The following is a 21,036-nucleotide window of genomic DNA, read 5'->3' as shown; positions in this document are numbered from 1 at the left end:
AATCTCACATATGATCCAAAATAAAAAAACATGCACAATGTAATTTGACAAATTACTTACATCCATAAACAAAAGAGAAACAAATTAAATTTGACCTAGATGGATGATGATACTGAATCTTAAATTATTAATTAATTATTTTAAAAAATATTATTTTTTTGTAATTAAATATGAATTAATCATATGTTATATTTTCATTAAAAGATATGTTAGAAAAAAAAAATAATAGTATATGATTTCCTTAATCTTCTTAAATAAAAATAGATTACATGATTTGATGATAGTCACATCAATAATATATCCTAACATTATACATGGGTATTGATATTATAGTGTCGTTCCGCTTTGATAATTGATACTGTCGTCGGTATTGACCAAGCAACCCACGCATACATCCAATAGTTCAGTCTCTGTTCTTATTTTGTTTGCCCTCTATTTAACCCCCTACAATCATAGCCATTTGCCAGCCCAAACAATATCAAGCATCTCTCTCTCTCCCCGTGCGATTCTTCTTGTTTAAGAAGTTCTTGAAGATGGAGAAGAAGGCAAGCAAGGGAACCAAGTTGAGCCGATACTTGAAAGCGCCCATTAGAGCTTTGATCAGGGCCAAGAACTCCTACATCGACGGTATGACTCAGTGCGCCGGCCGGTTCGAGTACGCCACCACCATGGCCGGGCCGACGGCGCCCCAAGTCTGCACTCTGCCCAAGAGCTTCAGCGTCAACTCGACGAAGTCCGGCAACAAGGAAGATCTGGCGGAGCTCATGAGGGCGGCTTCCACCAGGAACCTGAGCAAGAAGGTGGAGCTGGAGCTTCTCCAGCGGCGGCTGCCAACGGGGCCGGGCGGCGGCAGGGTGGTGCCGCGGAGTCGGAGTCTGGGGATTGGGAGGATTGACGAAGAGAAGACGTGTGAGTTTGAGGTAGATGTCAAGGTCAACAGTACTGCCGCCGTCTATCCGAGAAGCAGAAGCTATGCCGTTCCGAAGAGGGCCGGCGCCGGCATGCTTTGAGAATTCTCGGAGTTCACGAGGTTTCGTTTGCCTTATCTGAGAATAGCTGTCGTTTCTAAATTTCGTTGGATTTGGTTGGTCGGATCTCAGTCACGGGGCTGTTAACAATGTAATAATAGGGTCATAATGGTCTTTTTCTCTTTCCATAAATGTGTTTAAAAAGGGTTGGCGTACTAACAGTGAATTAGGTAATTCGTAATAGCATAAAGTTGACAGTTGGGATCTTGGTCCAAAAGGTGAAATTGTTCACTTTGAGCGCCTTTCATATTCGGTCAAATAGGACGTAGGAGGAGATTAATCATGGTGATCCAGTCGGACGCAGTGGTTAAACCCGAGCTCACCACACACAAGGAGCCCCCTTTTACTTTGGAGAGAAGTACCCCACACTGCTGCTTGCGATACTCAATTCTTGGTCTTAGTCTAAGATTCACCACGAAAGACACTTTATGCTCCCTTCTTGACAAACTGAACTGCCCATGTGGGCATCAGTTGGGATCTTTAATTTGAGTCTATTCATCTTCAATTACTATTTACAAACTTTAAAATCATATAATCTTCACGTGAAAAACTTCACGGGTCCCTAATCACATAAAATTTTTAGCCTTGGACCGTTATACCCGTTTTTTAAAACTCACTGTCCTATGTATACAAATAAATTTATCATAATTCAAAACTCAAAATTTAATTTTGGTGACAAACGTAAACAAGTTCCGTATAAAGATAAAATCCAACCCGTAACCTTTCAATATCTTAAAGTTCCGAATGCACTACTCCCAGGGGTTTCCGTTTGTTAATTTTTATATTTTTATTAAATAATTGAATCTGTCATTAAAAATAAAAATTTAATTTTTTAATTTCTTACCATGGAATTAGAAAATGCTATAACTTTTTAAAACATAAACAGCCACGTCCGTGACGCGCATGCATGCTCTTCATGGTACAAACATTGCGCACTTATTAGGGGGGGGGGGGGGGGGGGGGGGCACTGCTCTGTGGAGCACGTGTTCTTCTTCTTTGTTCGACACGCGTTTTGTGAAAAAAATAATATATAAGTTTTACTATTGACATTTAAACTTCCTCAGCTTTTGTAGTTTAATTTTTTTAACGAGAAAAACATAAGAGCTCTTCAATCATCTCACAATTTTTGTCTGGGTTCCTTTCACTCTTTCGAAAATCTGCCATTTCTCGTATCATCAGGTTGGACAGACAAGCAAGTGCCTCGTGAGTCAAAATTCTGACTCTAATTTCACAAATATACGTAGATTATTGATGATTACATGAAAATATACTCGATCTCTTGCAACTCAAGCTGTCAAGCGAATGCGGTGAAATATTTGCACTATCGCAAGAGGTTTATTATACTTTAATTTTTATTAACACATTTATTAAATTACAATTTCTTATTACAACACTCATATTTTTTTTTTTATTATTATTTTCATCAAATTTTATAAACAAAGAGTAAAATAATATGCTTTAATATAAACATCAAAATTATTTAACCATGGCGTTTATATTAACGCGTAAGAACCCATATTTTCGTAACATTGTCACGTAATTTAGACAAGTTTAGAATATCAAAAAATTGGTTTGATAGCAGTTATACGTATCGAATCGATTGCCAAAAATGCCTCAGAGTGAAATTGTTTAAGAAAAATGATATAGTATCGTTGAGCATTTTGAGATAAGATTTATGGTATAAAAAAAAAGTTGGATCAAAAACAGTTTTCAGTACAACTAAAATACAACTGCTAATTAGGTTGTAAAATCGAATTATCGTAGGAGATTTCTGGGAAGTCAACGGAACCCTAGGGGGCTCCAGTTTTTTGTAATGAACAACCCTTCAGTAGTTTCGGGATGAAACAATAGCCCGGTGAGGACACTGAGGCAAAAATCGTCCTTTTCGAGTAACCTTGAAGTTATTAATTTTTTATTTTTAGTATTAAAATATAAATTAATTTGAGATTTGAGAGCATGATTGCAATAAAGAAATTGCCAAGTGATATTAAGTTGAATTATTGGGATTAAAAGTGTAATTTCTCGTATGTTAGTGTATTATATAATAGTTATATATATATATATGCATCGTGTGTGTGTTCAAGCTGGCTTCGCGAAGCTTCTAGAAGCGTCATGGCCGAGCAAGCTTGGTGACCAAGTTGCAAAGAGGTATGGCAGCAAGTTGAGTGTGTTAGACGCTAAGAGGGATGGACAAAAGGGTTGGAGATGGCTATAAAAAGGGATGAGTTGTGAGCAAATGGAAGCAGCGAGAGTTGAAGAGAGTTTAGAGAGGGAGAGCAATGGCCGAAGCAAGCATGGGCGGCTGAGGCATCTACCAATCGGCCAGGAAATCAAGGGAGAAGCTAGCCGAAAATAGAGAGAAATCGAGAGAGAGATCTAATGAGAGAAAGAGAGCTCGTGAGAGCTGGGCTGAAGTCGGCCATGGCAACCGAACGAACCAGCAACAGGAGCACACGGAGCAGGGGCAACGGCTGCAGTGATGGTCGCACGATGCGGTGACGACCGAAGGGCATGGTGGAGGAGCTGCCAGAAGCAAACAAAGCCACGGCCATGGAAGCCATGATCGCGAGCTCCAGCAAGCCACTGCAAAGCAGGGGACGACTGCGGTGGCTAAGGCTGTGTGCGGTGGAACTGGGCAAAAGCGGGTACACGATGGAGACGGCGGTGAGGCCGGTAGGCGGTGTTGGCCGCAAGGCAGCCGTGCGTAGGAGGCGCACTGTGCGCGCATGGCAGGGGCAAAAAGAGGAAGAAGAAGGTGGGGAAGAAGAGAAGAAATAAAAGAAAAGAAAAAAAAAAGAAAAGAAATAGAGAAAAATCCCGAAAAATGTCAGAAAAATAGGAAATAAATATTTAATAATTTTTAGAGATTTTGGCAGGAAAATTGTCTGAACAAGCGTTTCGAGGATGTGGTACACATACTGAGAAAACCAAAGAAGCTGAGTTAAGATAAGTAAAATTCCTTAAGAAATTTTAGAAATTCAGAAATATTATTTTATGAATTTTCATAGTGAAATATTTGAGAAAATATTTGAGAAATATTTAGTTTGGATTTATTGAGGAAAAATAAGAAGAAATAGAGAGAAAAATAAAGAAAATATAAGAAATTATGGAAAAATAGGTTTTAATACTTATTTAATCAAATATGGTGATGAGGATGTTTTAAACCTCAAATTGAAGAGACTTGTGCGAATTTTGAGGTTGGCACGCGAACCGAGATGATGCACGAATTTCGAGGCATGACGCGAATATCGAGGTAGCCCGATAAGCTTGAGAATGTAAGTGGTACTTTTCAACTAGATTTAGTTTCATGGAAAATGGTTGGTTGTAAGTCATTCACGTTTCAAACCCTGATCCTCGGGGATGCTTTCATCATATTGACATACTTTAATATGTATCCATCACGTAGATTGCATACATGACATGCTATGAAATGCATATATACACGCTGATATCATTGATCACGCGCATTGTGGCCGTAAGGAGTACGAACTAGCACCGCTGCTTACCAAGGGTGCACCCATACACCACAGTTTTGAAAGAGGTGGCCGCAAAAATAGTGAGTAGCATGAATGGTGCAGTTGACCCTTACGATGAATAAGACATTGTATTCATGCACGAAATATGTTTTTTGTACCCTTATTTAGATGATTCATCATCTAACTTAGGCTTTGCCTCTGGAATATTCAAACATTTCAAATAGAGATTGTAGCAGATACAAGGATGAATGAGACATAAAATGACACTTAGCAGAGTGCATGATGAATGAAATGTATATAATATAGCCCATGTATTTAAGTTCTACTACTTTGAATTCTGGACGTTTTGAAAGCATAAGGATGTATAACCCTATTTAAGGTTAAAGATAGTTGAGAACTTATGTTTTGTATTAGGTTATGTTGATGAACGATGATGTACGAATTAGTTATGATAAATGTTAAAATATCAAGTTCGATCATTGTTTCCGCATTTGATGTTTATGATGATTCTTTTTCAAGAAAAATGAATGAGAATTCTAGGATGGATTCGAGGCATGATATGATTTAGTTTTAGTGTTTAAAAAAAAAATTTTATTGTCCCAAATTGTAACGCACCCGAGAAAATGGGACGTTACATATCGTATATCATGTCTATATCTCGAGACACCTTCTTAAAGTCTTTTTTAGGATAGCTAGGAGACCCTCCTCAGGTAGGCTTCTAAGTCCAAAAATGTGTTAAACTTGTATTTGATATCTTTGTCTATAAATCCAAAACAAATTATCTAAAAGACATTGATTCTCTGCCACTTTTCAACTTTGATATCAATAAATAAGAGGTGATTCTTACAATTGAGGTAAAATAAAAACTCTAGTCAAGTTATAATTTTCTTATTTTCACATACTCTTTTGGAAACAAACTTAAGTATCTAATGATTTATGTGAGAGACACTCTGCATCTATAGTCGTCTTTTATTTTGCAAGTCTCTCGAAAATTTAGAAATTCAAGATGAATATTCTTTCACAATTATAAATTTATTGTTATACCTAAAAAAACTACAAAAGATAATGTTTGAACTATTTCTACTTAACGATTTACCATATTAATATTATTGTAATGTCTATCAAATACATTTAATTGTGTTTATTATATGTTAATTTATATTTTTCCTTTTTTGGGTATCACTTTGTTAATTTTCATTGAGACAATATTAGTTTCATTAATTTTAGCCATCTCTCGGGCCTGGGCTACATTTGTTTGGGACCAAATGGAAAGGATTTTCGTGGCCCACTGCTCTCTGGTTTATCGGGTTCGAACCTAACCATGCTAGAACTGATTCCCACTAGACTCTTTTATTCATAAAATAATCTTATTGGTTATTGAATTAAATATATTGTATTCCAAAACATTTTATCAAGAGTAAATTATTATATGAATCTCTAAACTTTATAGTCTTAACATACTTTATACTTTATTTTTTGTTAAAATTTATTTTTTAATTTTTTTATAATTTTATTAATAAAAATTAACATCATATATATTAATATCAAAATTATTATATTATCCGTATCAAACAACATAATAATTGCTCGATATGAACAATTTGAGAGAAGAGATGTGAATTTCACGAGGGGTAGTGAAGCCCACACAATATCTCGTATTAGCTCGCATTTGACAACATATCAACTCTCATATTAATATAATAAATACTAAAAAGATCTTATTGCGGGTTTTAAGTTAATTTAAATATTTATATGTTTTGAGAGTTTATATCAATTTATGTCATTATTTTTGTTAATCAAAATTTTGCAAAACATGATACATATAAATTTAAAAGATATTTTGTAAATGGAATTAAGAAACAATAAATTTATATTATTTAAATATAAAGTAAATTAATTACATCTTAAACATTACCGTGTAATAAGTGGATGTTATTTAAAAATTAAAGACATTTATTTTACATTACCTTTGTTGTAATTTCAGAACCTAGAAGGGTCGATTGTGTAATTTACCAAATAAATACTGCATTCACTGGTTCAGGCCACGAAGACTCTCTTGGATATAAACCCTAAACCCTCTCCTTCTCGTCGCCATTTCGCTCCAAATTGTGCTCGGAACTCCCTCAATACCACCTTCTTCTACCAGCTATGGCGGAGCTGAAGCTCTCAGAGTCCCGAGACCTAACTCGGATAGAGCGTATCGGCGCACACTCCCATATCCGAGGGCTCGGGCTCGACTCAGCGTTGGAGCCCAGAGTCGTATCGGAGGGAATGGTGGGCCAGACGTCGGCTCGCAAGGCCGCCGGCGTCATCGTCCAGATGATCAAAGATGGAAAAATCGCCGGCCGCGCGGTTCTGCTCGCCGGCCAGCCCGGCACCGGAAAGACTGCCATAGCCATGGGGATGGCCAAATCGTTAGGCCAGGAGACCCCCTTCGCGATGCTCGCTGGCAGCGAACTCTTCTCACTTGAGATGTCCAAGACCGAAGCCTTAATGCAAGCCTTTCGAAAAGCGATTGGTGTCCGGATTAAGGAGGAGACGGAGGTGATTGAAGGCGAGGTTGTGGAAATCCAAATCGACCGGCCGGCTGCAGCGGGGGCGGCGTCGAAGACCGGGAAGCTAACGCTGAAAACGACGGAGATGGAGACGGTGTACGATTTGGGGGCCAAGATGATTGAGGCATTGGGGAAGGAGAAGGTTCAGAGTGGCGATGTTATTGCTATTGATAAGGCTTCAGGGAAGATTTCTAAGCTTGGGAGATCGTTTTCGAGATCGAGGGACTATGATGCCATGGGGCCACAGACCAAGTTCGTGCAATGTCCCGACGGGGAGTTACAGAAGCGGAAAGAGATCGTGCATTGTGTCACGCTTCATGAGATTGATGTAATCAACAGCAGGTATTCTTTCCTTGCTATGCTAATATTGATGAAGATGGGATTCTTACGTTTCCTCTATATTTGAACCCAAAGAAATCTCAACTTGGTCCATCAAAGAGCAGTTAATTTGTACGTTAAAGTGTTAATGCCAAGTTATGTTGCAATTGCTATAGTTTTATTGTCAAATGGATGCAATTAGGGTCCTATAAACACTCAAATTTGACATGTAGGTTATGATTTCTTACCTGCTATTGGTCTGCAGTGTGGATAAGGAATTCACTCTTTACTATTTCTATTACATTTTCAGATGGCATTAGTTTTGGAAGGTTCTTTACCATATATCTTTAGCAAGCTTTGCTTGTCAAATCAGCTTTTTTATTCACACTGATAACAAGTGAATGCCCTGGTTCAGTCTTAGTGAATGGTGCCAATATGTTTTTGGCATACAACCATGTAAAGAGGAGAAATGTCAAATATTGCCTAGTAAGTTAATTTTATCGAGTAGGTCCTGATTGCATCCACTAGGTTTGTGTTTCAACATGTTATTGTACTTATCAAGGTTCCTCTGTCATTCCCTATTGTTTATGAAGTAAAGAGGCAGTAAGGGAAAAGAATAAAGAAAGTACACTCTTATGTGTAACCATGTATGTAAGCACCCCCGCCCGGATATCCCCAACCACCCGGACTACCCGAACGGGAGCACCTACGGGAGGAGAAAAGTAATAAACACCAGACAAAGACCACCCCGGCATGCATACACAAAAAATAAGAACAGCGGAAGCAAAGGTCAAGACATGCATGCACTATGGGTACCCCGCTAACACAGCGGTCACAACATAAGTAAAAGAATACAAACTCCTGTGCCGACATACACAAGACTCGAGAAAACACCCGGCACAGTACGAAATAATAGAGTAAATTCTACTTAGACATCAGAGTGGATAGGGATTGACGAGACTGCCTGTACACCACACCGACTCTGCCGCAAAAGCTGACTCCCTTGCTCGGACCTACGCTGGCACTACCTGGAATGATGGAAAGCAAAGTGAGTCGAGAGACTCAGCAAGCATAAAGAAGAAAAGGCTGAAGGCTACACAAAACCAGAAATCTCACCCCAGAATAAACCCCCAGGTACACACAAGCCATGAGACGCTACAACACAACAGCTCAACAGCATAACAAAATAAAAGCACATACCGGTCCTTGGGGCCCACATAAGACACTTGGCACCCAAGTCCCATACCAACCTGCCGCTGCCCTGAAAGGCAACAAATGTCTCCACAAACCTGCGCGCGCTGTCCCAGGCCGGTACTCCCGTCACCTGTATCCGTCGGTACTCCCGACAACCGAGCCATAGGCTCCCTCGGAACGGTACTCCCGTCCGAGAACTAAATACTACTAGTATCCATGCAATGCACATAGAAATGCAATGGCGTAATGAGCATCAACGTGATACAAGGCGCCCATACATCCAGGCATCAGGCCATGCTCCGCCCACATAGTAAACCACACGCCATGCATATGCTCGCGGTGGATGCAACCTAACCAAACTAGAATGTCCGTGTCCAAGCATACTCAATAAATGAATATCCCAACATGCATCCCGCACCCATGTGCATATCAAATCATGAACAGTAATACAAGAAATCTAATCATGCAGTAAATCACATACCGGTAGAGCTAGTCAGCAGTGCCCGGCACCGGTCAACGGCCAGTGACTAGGGGTGTCCACCCGACGGTCCACATCAAGGCCGTACAATAGTCTACCCCAGCGTCACCAACAACCGACCCCTGCCCTACTGCTCGATAGCTCTAACCGAACCATAACTAAATCTGAGAAAAACTGTAAGTAAACCCAATAAAATCGTAAATAAACCCTCACGTCTAGGAACCTAGTCCCCAAACTGGTTCAGCATCATTCCGAAAGGAATGGGGGCGGTACAAACCCCCGTAGGCTCACAACGGATAAAATTATAGAAGCCTCGAATTTAATTTAAATTAGAACAAATGAATAATAATTTAACAAATAAGGTTAGAAGCCGAATTAAAGTAAGGGAGAGAATAAAGTACAGGAAATCACGGGGTGTTTCACGGGAATTAAAGATCAAGAAGAGAGGGTTAAGAACTTGCCTTTACACGACCGTTTCCTCCATTTCTTGCATTCCCGCTGCGAAGTAAAATGTTTAAAAACGTTTGATAACAATTAATAAAACCCGAGACTCACATTAATTAAATCTAATCGTATAATATAATTAATTTAGCCATCTAAATCCCACATAGGCACCTCGTAAATAAAATCCCAATAAATCTCATATTTCTTTTAAATTAAATCATGCCCAAAACATTCCTAATTCGAATAATTAATACGCAAAATCAAACCGAATTAAGGGAAGACAAGGGATTCACCAAATGGAAATAGATCGCAAGGGTAGAGGAGAACTTGTCTCGCTTAAGCTGATTATAGCGTTTCCATGCTTAAACATCACCAAATTAATACACGCTGTAAATTAGATTAAACTCCCAAAATTAATAAAATTGAGCCCAAAATTAAATTTCAACCGTAGAGAATGTATAACACATAATTATTTACTTACCTGATTAATTAAATCACGATTAAACGTAATTTAATCTTCAATTTTTCTCTAAAAAATGACCCTCGCGCGCGCTGCTTCTTCTTCATTTTTCTTCCTCTGGTTCTGTCTCAAATTTGGCCGAAATCGGCCTTAAAATCGCAGCAAAAATGCTGCTTTAACGCGAGGCAAATGGGCGGCCCACAGCGCGCCACGTGGCGCGCCCAGCAGCTGCACATGGCTGCCACCGCCTTGCCCAAAACGACGCCGTTTTGGGCAAGGATTTTGGCTGAAAAATCAGCCAAAATTCTCCAGCGCGCGCGCACACCCGAGGGGGCTCGAACCCGCGACCTCACCCAGCACACGAGCACTCGCGACCGCCCGCGCTAGCCGACTCCTTTAACCATATAATGCCTTCACTTATATTTAAGGTGATTTGCGGCCACTTCGGCAAATCACATTTCAGCCCCCAGAACTTTCATTATTGGCACACACACCCCAGACTCCAATTTCCTTTATTGCACTTACACCCGAAAACTTTCAAAAATCCATTAAATTAATTTATTTTTTCTTATATCTCCAAATTCCCAAATAAATTAATAATTTCCATAAATGCAAGAATTAATAATTATCTTATTTACTTATTTTCTCAAAATAACATAAGTAAATATTTTCTCTTAATTTCTCTAATACTCCAAAATGACATCAAATGCCAAAATTATTAATCATTATTTATTTCTCAAATTTTCGGGATATTACAATTCTCCCCTCCTTAATAGAATTTCGTCCTCGAAATTCGCGCTCAGTCCATGTCCTCAAGATACGCTCACGATTCTCATGATATTACCTAACACATCTTCCGAGACCTTCCATATCATCATTTTCCAATTCTCACAAGTCCAAGTCCACGACATATCCTACTTGACTTAATACACTAGCACATCTCCCTAATCCATCACCGCAAGTGAACCACGATATGACCACTAATACCTTAACCAGCCTAAGAGACGTCATCAAGGTTCTTCTATTACTATCTCATAACTCAACTGATAACGATAGGAGTGGGGCCATCCTCTTACATGGCGAGAAGCTAATATTCGATAACACGACCTAAACCTGCCACGTACTTACGACGCACTGGAACACGGAAACGATACGACATCCTCAATCAAGGATTCAGCAGCAATATCCTTTAGTCTGACTTTTGCCAACTGATTCTTAACCAGATACACATCATTTTCTCGGCAGTACTTTCTCCCACAATTTGCCGCGTACGTTCGGGGTCCTGTTAATAAACATGAGTAGCCATTTAATCAGAACTGTCAAAGGTTACACGTTCCCCCCTCAATACACCTCGAGATCTTAAATGTCGTCAAATCTCCCCTCCTTAAAGGAATCAACACACCCAATTTTGACTTATTCGGTGACCACCAACCCTCAATCTTGACCTGCCGCCGATCTTAACTCCAAACAACTAAAGGACCATACCTTCTCTCAAGACTTTATACGGTAGTTGGGACTCAATCTTTAGAACCGGTGTTATCTGCTCTAAAGTCAGCTCGACTAAAAGTAATTCACCGTACCAGTAGCTATCTAGTCCACAAGGTATCTCATAGGTCTCCCCACAAACAAAAAGCAACTTAAAGATGTGGGTTAAGCGTTCCTCTGACTGGCATAACAAGCCATCTCATGTTTCTGCCGATGTACCACTTGACCAGCACCCAAAGGAATCTCATCTCCTCAACCGGTCAATAACCGACCCTAGGGCATGTGGTCTGTAATCAGTACCGCGCGTACTCATAGCAACCACTACCCTTACAGCAAAACCCAACAATTACTTAGACCTGTATCCAATTTCGGCCTTGGCCATACACCTTGGTATCTCCCACAACAATAATCTTAGAGGGAATTTTCTTATTCCTAATTCACTTTATCACCAATGTTCTACGGCAGTGCAAAACGTCTATTATCACATTTGCTTAATCATATTTATTACAGAACCTTAATTTACCTTCACACCTCCTTACGTTACATATCTCCAGTCTGAATATGTACAGACAGTTTAAACCATCAACTACCACAAGCTACCACATTACCCAACCTTCAGTTTTCCATCTCAGTACACCCTATACACATCTCGGTACCTACGGATCTACTAGTAACCATTGGACTCCTATAGCACATTTTCCACCATGTGGGACCTTTCCGTACCACCCCTAGCAAAATCCAATCATGGACCTCCATCTCACATTTTACCATGACCTCATCTCTCATGACATTGACGCTAGCCTTAATAGGACGTCGACAACACCTAGCGAGACCAAGGAACTCCAGACCTCTTTAGAAAACACCTCAGAGCTAGCCCGGTAAATCATCTGCCAAGTAAGCTAAGTCCAACAAGTCCCTCCGGTGGTTATGACGACACCCTCACAGTGGCTCAGACTGACTGAGTGTCAGGTAGTGTTCCAATCCTGGGCACACTCTGTATCAATCCCTAGTAAGGCTCCCATCATTCATCACTACTTTAGTCAGTCGCCTCCACATGTTCTTCATGTGCTCACGGGAAAACAGGACTTGTCTCTCTGACAGTCCCCAAAAAGATCTCGTGGATCATCTCTTGAGACAACTCGTCAAGCCGATACACATAACCCACTAGGTACTCCTCTTCGTCTTGCCCGCCTCCCCATCCAGAAGCAAACTCCTGTTGCCACTGACACCATAAACAATGCAATTCTGGGAAGGCATCCAAATTGGGTAGGGGTACACTGGGATCTAGGCCTTCGGGTTCCATTGGGAAAACTCAAAATCTGTATACATCACCAAACATCAGGCAGCTATATTAAGGCGAAACCACCATCTTACCCAAACACCTAGGGGCAGGCACAAGTCCTAAATAAACCTTATTCATACCATTTCACAGTCCCTTCCTAACGTGCATTTATCACCCTTGCACGAATATAAATTGGGACACGATCTCTTACACGAATCAGCAAAACACAACTGGGACACAGTCTAACCCTATTCGGTTCACCTAGACATCCCTAACTCTACCCGACAACCTTGGTGTACAGGAACTCGTCCCTCAAAATTGACTCAAACTACGCTCTGATACCAACATTGTAAGCACCCCCGCCCGGATATCCCCAACCACCCGGACTACCCGAACGGGAGCACCTACGGGAGGAGAAAAGTAATAAACACCAGACAAAGACCACCCCGGCATGCATACACAAAAAATAAGAACAGCGGAAGCAAAGGTCAAGACATGCATGCACTATGGGTACCCCGCTAACACAGCGGTCACAACATAAGTAAAAGAATACAAACTCCTGTGCCGACATACACAAGACTCGAGAAAACACCCGGCACAGTACGAAATAATAGAGTAAATTCTACTTAGACATCAGAGTGGATAGGGATTGACGAGACTGCCTGTACACCACACCGACTCTGCCGCAAAAGCTGACTCCCTTGCTCGGACCTACGCTGGCACTACCTGGAATGATGGAAAGCAAAGTGAGTCGAGAGACTCAGCAAGCATAAAGAAGAAAAGGCTGAAGGCTACACAAAACCAGAAATCTCACCCCAGAATAAACCCCCAGGTACACACAAGCCATGAGACGCTACAACACAACAGCTCAACAGCATAACAAAATAAAAGCACATACCGGTCCTTGGGGCCCACATAAGACACTTGGCACCCAAGTCCCATACCAACCTGCCGCTGCCCTGAAAGGCAACAAATGTCTCCACAAACCTGCGCGCGCTATCCCAGGCCGGTACTCCCGTCACCTATATCCGTCGGTACTCCCGACAACCGAGCCATAGGCTCCCTCGGAACGGTACTCCCGTCCGAGAACTAAATACTACTAGTATCCATGCAATGCACATAGAAATGCAATGGCGTAATGAGCATCAACGTGATACAAGGCGCCCATACATCCAGGCATCAGGCCATGCTCCGCCCACATAGTAAACCACACGCCATGCATATGCTCGCGGTGGATGCAACCTAACCAAACTAGAATGTCCGTGTCCAAGCATACTCAATAAATGAATATCCCAACATGCATCCCGCACCCATGTGCATATCAAATCATGAACAGTAATACAAGAAATCTAATCATGCAGTAAATCACATACCGGTAGAGCTAGTCAGCAGTGCCCGGCACCGGTCAACGGCCAGTGACTAGGGGTGTCCACCCGACGGTCCACATCAAGGCCGTACAATAGTCTACCCCAGCGTCACCAACAACCGACCCCTGCCCTACTGCTCGATAGCTCTAACCGAACCATAACTAAATCTGAGAAAAACTGTAAGTAAACCCAATAAAATCGTAAATAAACCCTCACGTCTAGGAACCTAGTCCCCAAACTGGTTCAGCATCATTCCGAAAGGAATGGGGGCGGTACAAACCCCCGTAGGCTCACAACGGATAAAATTATAGAAGCCTCGAATTTAATTTAAATTAGAACAAATGAATAATAATTTAACAAATAAGGTTAGAAGCCGAATTAAAGTAAGGGAGAGAATAAAGTACAGGAAATTACGGGGTGTTTCACGGGAATTAAAGATCAAGAAGAGAGGGTTAAGAACTTGCCTTTACACGACCGTTTCCTCCATTTCTTGCATTCCCGCTGCGAAGTAAAATGTTTAAAAACGTTTGATAACAATTAATAAAACCCGAGACTCACATTAATTAAATCTAATCGTATAATATAATTAATTTAGCCATCTAAATCCCACATAGGCACCTCGTAAATAAAATCCCAATAAATCTCATATTTCTTTTAAATTAAATCATGCCCAAAACATTCCTAATTCGAATAATTAATACGCAAAATCAAACCGAATTAAGGGAAGACAAGGGATTCACCAAATGGAAATAGATCGCAAGGGTAGAGGAGAACTTGCCTCGCTTAAGCTGATTACAGCGTTTCCATGCTTAAACATCACCAAATTAATACACGCTGTAAATTAGATTAAACTCCCAAAATTAATAAAATTGAGCCCAAAATTAAATTTCAACCGTAGAGAATGTATAACACATAATTATTTACTTACCTGATTAATTAAATCACGATTAAACGTAATTTAATCTTCAATTTTTCTCTAAAAAATGACCCTCGCGCGCGCTGCTTCTTCTTCATTTTTCTTCCTCTGGTTCTGTCTCAAATTTGGCCGAAATCGGCCTTAAAATCGCAGCAAAAATGCTGCTTTAACGCGAGGCAAATGGGCGGCCCACAGCGCGCCACGTGGCGCGCCCAGCAGCTGCACATGGCTGCCACCGCCTTGCCCAAAACGACGCCGTTTTGGGCAAGGATTTTGGCTGAAAAATCAGCCAAAATTCTCCAGCGCGCGCGCACACCCGAGGGGGCTCGAACCCGCGACCTCACCCAGCACACGAGCACTCGCGACCGCCCGCGCTAGCCGACTCCTTTAACCATATAATGCCTTCACTTATATTTAAGGTGATTTGCGGCCACTTCGGCAAATCACATTTCAGCCCCCAGAACTTTCATTATTGGCACACACACCCCAGACTCCAATTTCCTTTATTGCACTTACACCCGAAAACTTTCAAAAATCCATTAAATTAATTTATTTTTTCTTATATCTCCAAATTCCCAAATAAATTAATAATTTCCATAAATGCAAGAATTAATAATTATCTTATTTACTTATTTTCTCAAAAGAACATAAGTAAATATTTTCTCTTAATTTCTCTAATACTCCAAAATGACATCAAATGCCAAAATTATTAATCATTATTTATTTCTCAAATTTTCGGGATATTACAATGTAGGACAGATCTGGAATTCCAAGAATACCGTCTGATTAGAGGCTTATTTAGGGTTACATGGCTAGGAAAATTTGTTGAAAAGGCTAGTGTTTGATATGTAATGGGTTGCTGGGCAATTTAAAGGCAAACGAAGGTTGAAATGGTGAAATTTAGGGGGCTAAAAACAGGTATTGAAGCACATTAGGAAAATAATAAACTAAAATTGAAGGTCTTCCTTCCTCATTCAAAATATCCCATAATAAGGCATACAACAGGTTCTGAATGAGGGTCTTCCTTCCTGATTCAAAATGTCCCATATGAATCTATGTGCCCTACAACCAGCTTTAGGGCACCTCTTGTATGCCTTTACAGGCTGATGCTGGCAATGTTCGCCATCATCTTACCTGCTAAAAGGTTGACAGAGTCACTTAAATATGGTATTTATAAGCTACAGTTTTCACATATGATTATTGATTACAAGGGATTCCCCTACTAAGATGCACAGGTAATTCTCAAGCATGTCCAAAGGTTGGCATTATCTCCTTGGTTGTTTAGAACTTAGAAAACATAAAGTAATAATCCTTATAAGCTAGATTTTGTCATATGATTATGATTATGATTACAAGGGATTCCTCCTACTAAGGTGATTATCTCTATCTTTCCCTCAAAATATTATGAGGTAACTCTCGAGCACAACCAAGGATTGGCATTATGTGGCATATCTCCTTTGTTAGTGTCATGAACCTAGGGTTCATAACAGGTTTAAGAAGTAATTGGGAAGGAATTGAATTGGGGAAGAAATCAGAATTGAAATAGAATTGAGAACAGAATGTTTGGAGAGGGAAATGGGGGAAGAAATCAGTAGAAAGGGAGAGAGTAATAGAGAGAAACGAGAGGGAGATTTGGAGAGAAATGTAGAGAGGAAAATCAAAGATTCAATATCAATTTCCAACATGCCAAATCCCATCCGTTTACATAGCCTTATATAGGCATATTTGCTCCTAACTAACTGTATAACAGCACCCATGTGCTTCTAACCAATTGCTAAAATATCTAAAATATCTTTTAACAACTATTATCAACCTATTACTATATTGTCCTTCTATAGATTCTTGGGTCATGACAGTTAGTTTGCAAACCTATGAAGTTAAGTAAATCTAATCTTTTTGGAGAAGGTACATTTTGATCATATGTTTATGATTACGAGGCGTGGTTGCTAAGCTTGAGATATGGAGGAACACTTTAGAATTTAGAGATTTTATGTTAAGTAGATTGGAAATTGAATATATAGAATGTAAGTTTAGTAAAAATACAAGTATGGATGATGTTATGGTAGAAATTTGATAATCAAGTCATCTCTAGAAAAGATTTGTTCAAATATTTTTGATCAATCATTCAGAAAAATCGAGGGATTAATGAGAAAGTTATCCATGGAATTAAGGTAGGATGATTAAAATGAAAAAGTGTGTTTGATGTTTTGTGTCATGGTAAGCTTTCGTTAAAAGTAGAAGAAAAATTTCATAGGATGACAATAAGGTTAACTTTGTTGTATGGCACAGATGTTGAGCCGTAATGTGTCAAAATGTGCATAATATGGGTGTATTGAAGAAGTTGATTTATTACAATGGATGTGCAACCATTCCAAAAAAAAAAAAAGAAAAGAAGAAGAAGAAGAAGAAGAAGAAGAAGATAAAATTAAAAATGGGATTATTCATAATAGAGTCAAAGTAGCACCTATTGAAGATGAAATGCGTGAAACATGATTAAAATGGTTTGATCATATAAAAAGAAGACCAATAGAGACTCTTGTGTGGAGTGGGGATGGAAAGTGATAAATGTTCAACAAAAGATATAGAGAAAGACTAAGAAAAACTTGTTAGGAGACTCGTGTGTATGACGCGTGTTATTAGGGTTTTATAGAAGATAATACCATAGGTAGAAAGGATGGGCCAGCTATAATTCATGTAATTGATCCCACATAGTGAGATTAAAGCTTGATATGATATTGATTATGATTACAAGGGATTCCTCCTCCTAAGATAATTGTCTGTATCTTTCCCAACAATATTATAAGGTAATTCTCAAGCTAGGTTATCATAAATTATGTCAGTAAACTGTGGAATGGATGTTTCAATTCTAAAGGACTCAGTGAAATGTAAAATCTTAATACTCTATAAATTTCATGGAATTAAACTAAACTTTTAGATGTTGTCCTTGCGTTCGCTATCCCCTACAATATGCATTACTTTTTATCAGTCAACTGTTGGAAAATGTAGTAATTAATACTCTCATTTTGTTAAGCACATTCTATATCATCGATGATGGTGCATTGTTATTGCCATATCCTCTAATTCTTGTCATGCATGGTTTTTGTATTAGATGCTGTTCCAGATTGCTATTCTTGATGTTCCTGTTTAGCCATGCAGTGGGCATCAAGCATTATGAAATTTGCTAGCAAGAAGGCTTGGTTGGGTGTTTGGCTGAATAAAATGCAGAAAAACATTTATCCTTGGTGTCTGATCTTTTGCCGTTGTCTTTCAATTTCAGAACGCAGGGATTTCTTGCTCTCTTCACTGGTGATACAGGAGAGATTCGTGCTGAAGTGAGGGAGCAAATTGACACAAAGGTTGCAGAATGGAGGGAGGAAGGGAAGGCAGAGATTGTGCCAGGTGTCCTCTTCATTGATGAAGTCCATATGCTCGACATTGAGTGCTTTTCTTTCCTGAACCGTGCCCTAGAAAATGAGATGGCCCCGATACTGGTCGTTGCCACCAACAGGGGAATCACTACCATCCGTGGCACAAACTACAAGTCGCCTCATGGGATTCCAATCGACTTCCTTGATCGCCTGCTCATCATCTCTACGCAACCCTACACAGAAGACGAAATTCGAAAAATTCTGGACATTCGATGCCAAGAGGAGGACGTGGAGATGTCTGAAGATGCAAAAATCTTGTTAACAAAGATCGGTGTAGATACATCCTTGAGATACGCCATCCACCTAATTACATCTGCAGCCTTGTCCTGCCTGAAGCGCAAGGGAAAGGTCGTGGAAATGGAGGACATCAGCCGAGTATACGAACTGTTTTGGGATGTAAAGAGATCAACGCAGTACTTGATGGAATATCAGAGCCAGTACATGTTCAATGAAGTCCCAACGGTAGAGGCAGATGAAGATGAAGCCAATGTCATGGTCTCCTGAGACTTCAGACTTCATTAGAGGACATTTTAAGAAACTTTTGCCATGCTTTGTTAATTACGTGCCAGCTTCTAGCTTTGTCAAACTTATGTGCTTCCATGTTCAGGTATTACTTGTATCTTTGTTTGTTCTCTGGAGTATGAAAATGGGGTTTGTCTTGCCACCCACAATACTATCGTTCATATGATACAAACTACAAAGTACATCATATGACAAAATATAAAACATTAATATAGAGTACAATTAACATTTTCGTTTATCATAACGTGACTAGTAAATGTGTAAATGATATATATCCTTCAATCACGGAATATAGAGGCCCCAAAACATGGAAAATTATCCCTAGAATCAGGGCACAATGTTTTGCTCTCAGCGTACGTGGTCCACGTCGACCAGGTCGCCGTCACGCCGCAAAATCGAAAGGCAGCGGCACCGCAGAGGCCGAATCCAGTAAGTCGGGGTGCACGAAACCGTAGCTACGGAGCACTTGATTGTCGGCGAAATTCAGAGCCCTCTCCATCCCTTCCCGGCAAGAGTCGCCGGTATACATCGGATTGTGGTCGCCGCTGCACGGCTGACACCCCGTGAAATGCGTAACACACGGCCGCTTTCCGGCGTCCTTCCGGTAGCCCGCCGCCTCCAGATACTTCTCCCACAGCGCACTGTAGCTCCGCCCCACCTTCTCCGCGCGCCGCCTCCTTAACCTGCGCGCCCTCCTTTCCAATCCCACGTAGTTACGTGTCACGTTCTCGAGCGTTCCCACTAGACCCGCCCAGTAGCCCTGGATACAATACTCGTGCTCCAAAAACACCTTATCGCTCCACTTCTCCTTCTCTTTCATCAGCAAGTAAATCATGGCCGTCTGATCGTCTGATATCGGATACAGCTTGTCCTTCACCCTTGATGCCAAAATCTGGCCCCACTTCTCGTAGTTTGGCGTCTGTGGGCCCATCTCTGCCCACGCTTCAAGAAACTCCATGGACCATTGACAGTTCCGGATATAGAACACGCCCGCGTTGAGCCCGATCCAACTCGGGTTATCATAAACCGAATCGGGCGACCCGCCCACCACCAGATTGTAATCCTTGTACCGGTCCTCCAACGGCGGCCTGAAGTCCATGTCAGTGAAGACCGCGTCCGAGTCGACCCACCAGATCCACTCGGCCTCCGGGTGCGCCACCATGGCTGATCGCACCGCGGGTATTTTGGCCCAGTAATTGTCCATCTTCCGGTGGAGCAGCGCGTTGTTGTAGAAGATGTCGTAGCCGTTGATCCGGCAGTAGTCAACCTTGTTCTTGAATAGCCTCAGTAGGAGGTGGTCTCCGATCGGATTCCGGCACGGCGACGGCTGAGACCCGGTCACCATAACCACCCGATCACCCCGCCCAGACGGGTGAAGCCTCATCCAATCTCGTCGCTTATCGTCCCAGTTCTTGATTGGTCTGCCAATGGAGTAGCTGAGATTCGGGTCGTCGTAGAATGTTTTCTGGCGTAGGTTTGGACACCACGTGTCGTCGACGGGTTTGAGCCTCGGCTTGGAAACTAGCTGCGAAACCGAACCAGTTTCCCGAGGCTTGGGGGAAGATGGCCAGAAAGTCCAAACTATCAGAAACGCCATTATAGCCGCTGCTACAACGTGGAGAAGAGAGGTGTTTTTGGAAAACGACGACATTGTTGCTCTGCAACTGATACAGTCCTTGAAGAAGAAGAAGAAGAAGAAGAAGAAGCGTTTTAGAGAATTCAGATGCAGCTGATATGTATGTTTAAATATAATTTGTTTAGAGTAGAGATGTGGACATCTCAAGCTGCATCTTCGCCGGACTTGGTGCAAGTGCAAAGCCATGCGAGTTGACTGCAGAGAAGGAATCATCCATATTGGGCTTGACATTAATTATTTTTGGCTCATTAATTAAGCAATCAAATTTGAATTTATTAAGAGAGAATAAAAGAAAATTTAATTTGAGTTGGCCCTAAATATGTAGTCTTTAGGTGTGTGATCCTTACACATCCCACACTTTTGGTGGTTGAAAATCATCTTAAGCCTCACTAATACAGATTATTTGTTACTCCTCTTGTGGGGGCTTTCTAACTCTAAATACATATT

The 21,036-nt window shown here is 40.9% G+C and overlaps 3 protein-coding genes and 1 long non-coding RNA gene across 6 annotated transcripts; 2 read left to right on the top strand and 2 right to left on the bottom strand.

Annotated features, from left to right (window-relative positions):
* Positions 1-533: 533 nt before the first annotated feature.
* On the top strand, positions 534-1,010 carry LOC127809990 (uncharacterized). Its single transcript, XM_052349205.1, has one exon. It carries the CDS (start codon positions 534-536, stop codon positions 1,008-1,010), a length of 477 nt encoding a protein of 158 aa, XP_052205165.1.
* A 5,542-nt stretch (positions 1,011-6,552) lies between these two features.
* LOC127810126 (uncharacterized) lies at positions 6,553-19,104 on the top strand. The gene is made up of 2 exons (XM_052349398.1): positions 6,553-7,401; positions 18,281-19,104. Exons 1-2 carry the CDS (start codon positions 6,653-6,655, stop codon positions 18,933-18,935), a joined length of 1,404 nt encoding a protein of 467 aa, XP_052205358.1. The 5' UTR covers positions 6,553-6,652; the 3' UTR covers positions 18,936-19,104.
* Positions 8,149-15,608, bottom strand: LOC127810127 (uncharacterized). 3 transcript variants are annotated; one of them, XR_008025366.1, is made up of 4 exons: positions 15,016-15,608; positions 14,828-14,921; positions 14,548-14,588; positions 8,149-8,401 (listed from the first exon to the last, which is right to left on the bottom strand). It is a non-coding gene; the product is annotated as an uncharacterized LOC127810127 (long non-coding RNA). The 3 variants fall into 3 exon arrangements; XR_008025365.1 differs by lacking the exon at positions 14,548-14,588 and adding an exon at positions 9,507-9,547; XR_008025364.1 differs by lacking the exon at positions 8,149-8,401 and adding an exon at positions 13,190-13,442 and having other exon boundaries at positions 15,016-15,607.
* Positions 19,105-19,140: 36 nt separating the features above from the next.
* Positions 19,141-20,767, bottom strand: LOC127810125 (putative glycosyltransferase 7). The gene has a single exon (XM_052349397.1). It carries the CDS (start codon positions 20,602-20,604, stop codon positions 19,336-19,338), a length of 1,269 nt encoding a protein of 422 aa, XP_052205357.1. The 5' UTR covers positions 20,605-20,767; the 3' UTR covers positions 19,141-19,335.
* Between the last annotated feature and the right edge of the window lie 269 nt (positions 20,768-21,036).

Source organism: Diospyros lotus, chromosome 9 (assembly GCF_014633365.1).
Source record: "Diospyros lotus cultivar Yz01 chromosome 9, ASM1463336v1, whole genome shotgun sequence".
NCBI lineage: Eukaryota > Viridiplantae > Streptophyta > Magnoliopsida > Ericales > Ebenaceae > Diospyros > Diospyros lotus.
Note: the sequence above shows the minus strand (reverse complement) of the source record. Positions and strands in the feature narration are given on the sequence as shown.

What these genes read in the sequence shown, in the direction of transcription:
- LOC127809990 (XM_052349205.1), top strand. Translation starts at nt 534, where the DNA reads ATGGAGAAGAAGGCAAGCAAGGGAACCAAGTTGAGCCGATACTTGAAA.
- LOC127810126 (XM_052349398.1), top strand. Translation starts at nt 6,653, where the DNA reads ATGGCGGAGCTGAAGCTCTCAGAGTCCCGAGACCTAACTCGGATAGAG. An exon ending in ATTGATGTAATCAACAGCAG is followed by an intron (nt 7,402 to 18,280) that starts GTATTCTTTCCT and finishes TTTCAATTTCAG; the next exon opens with AACGCAGGGATTTCTTGCTC.
- LOC127810125 (XM_052349397.1), bottom strand. Translation starts at nt 20,604, where the DNA reads ATGTCGTCGTTTTCCAAAAACACCTCTCTTCTCCACGTTGTAGCAGCG.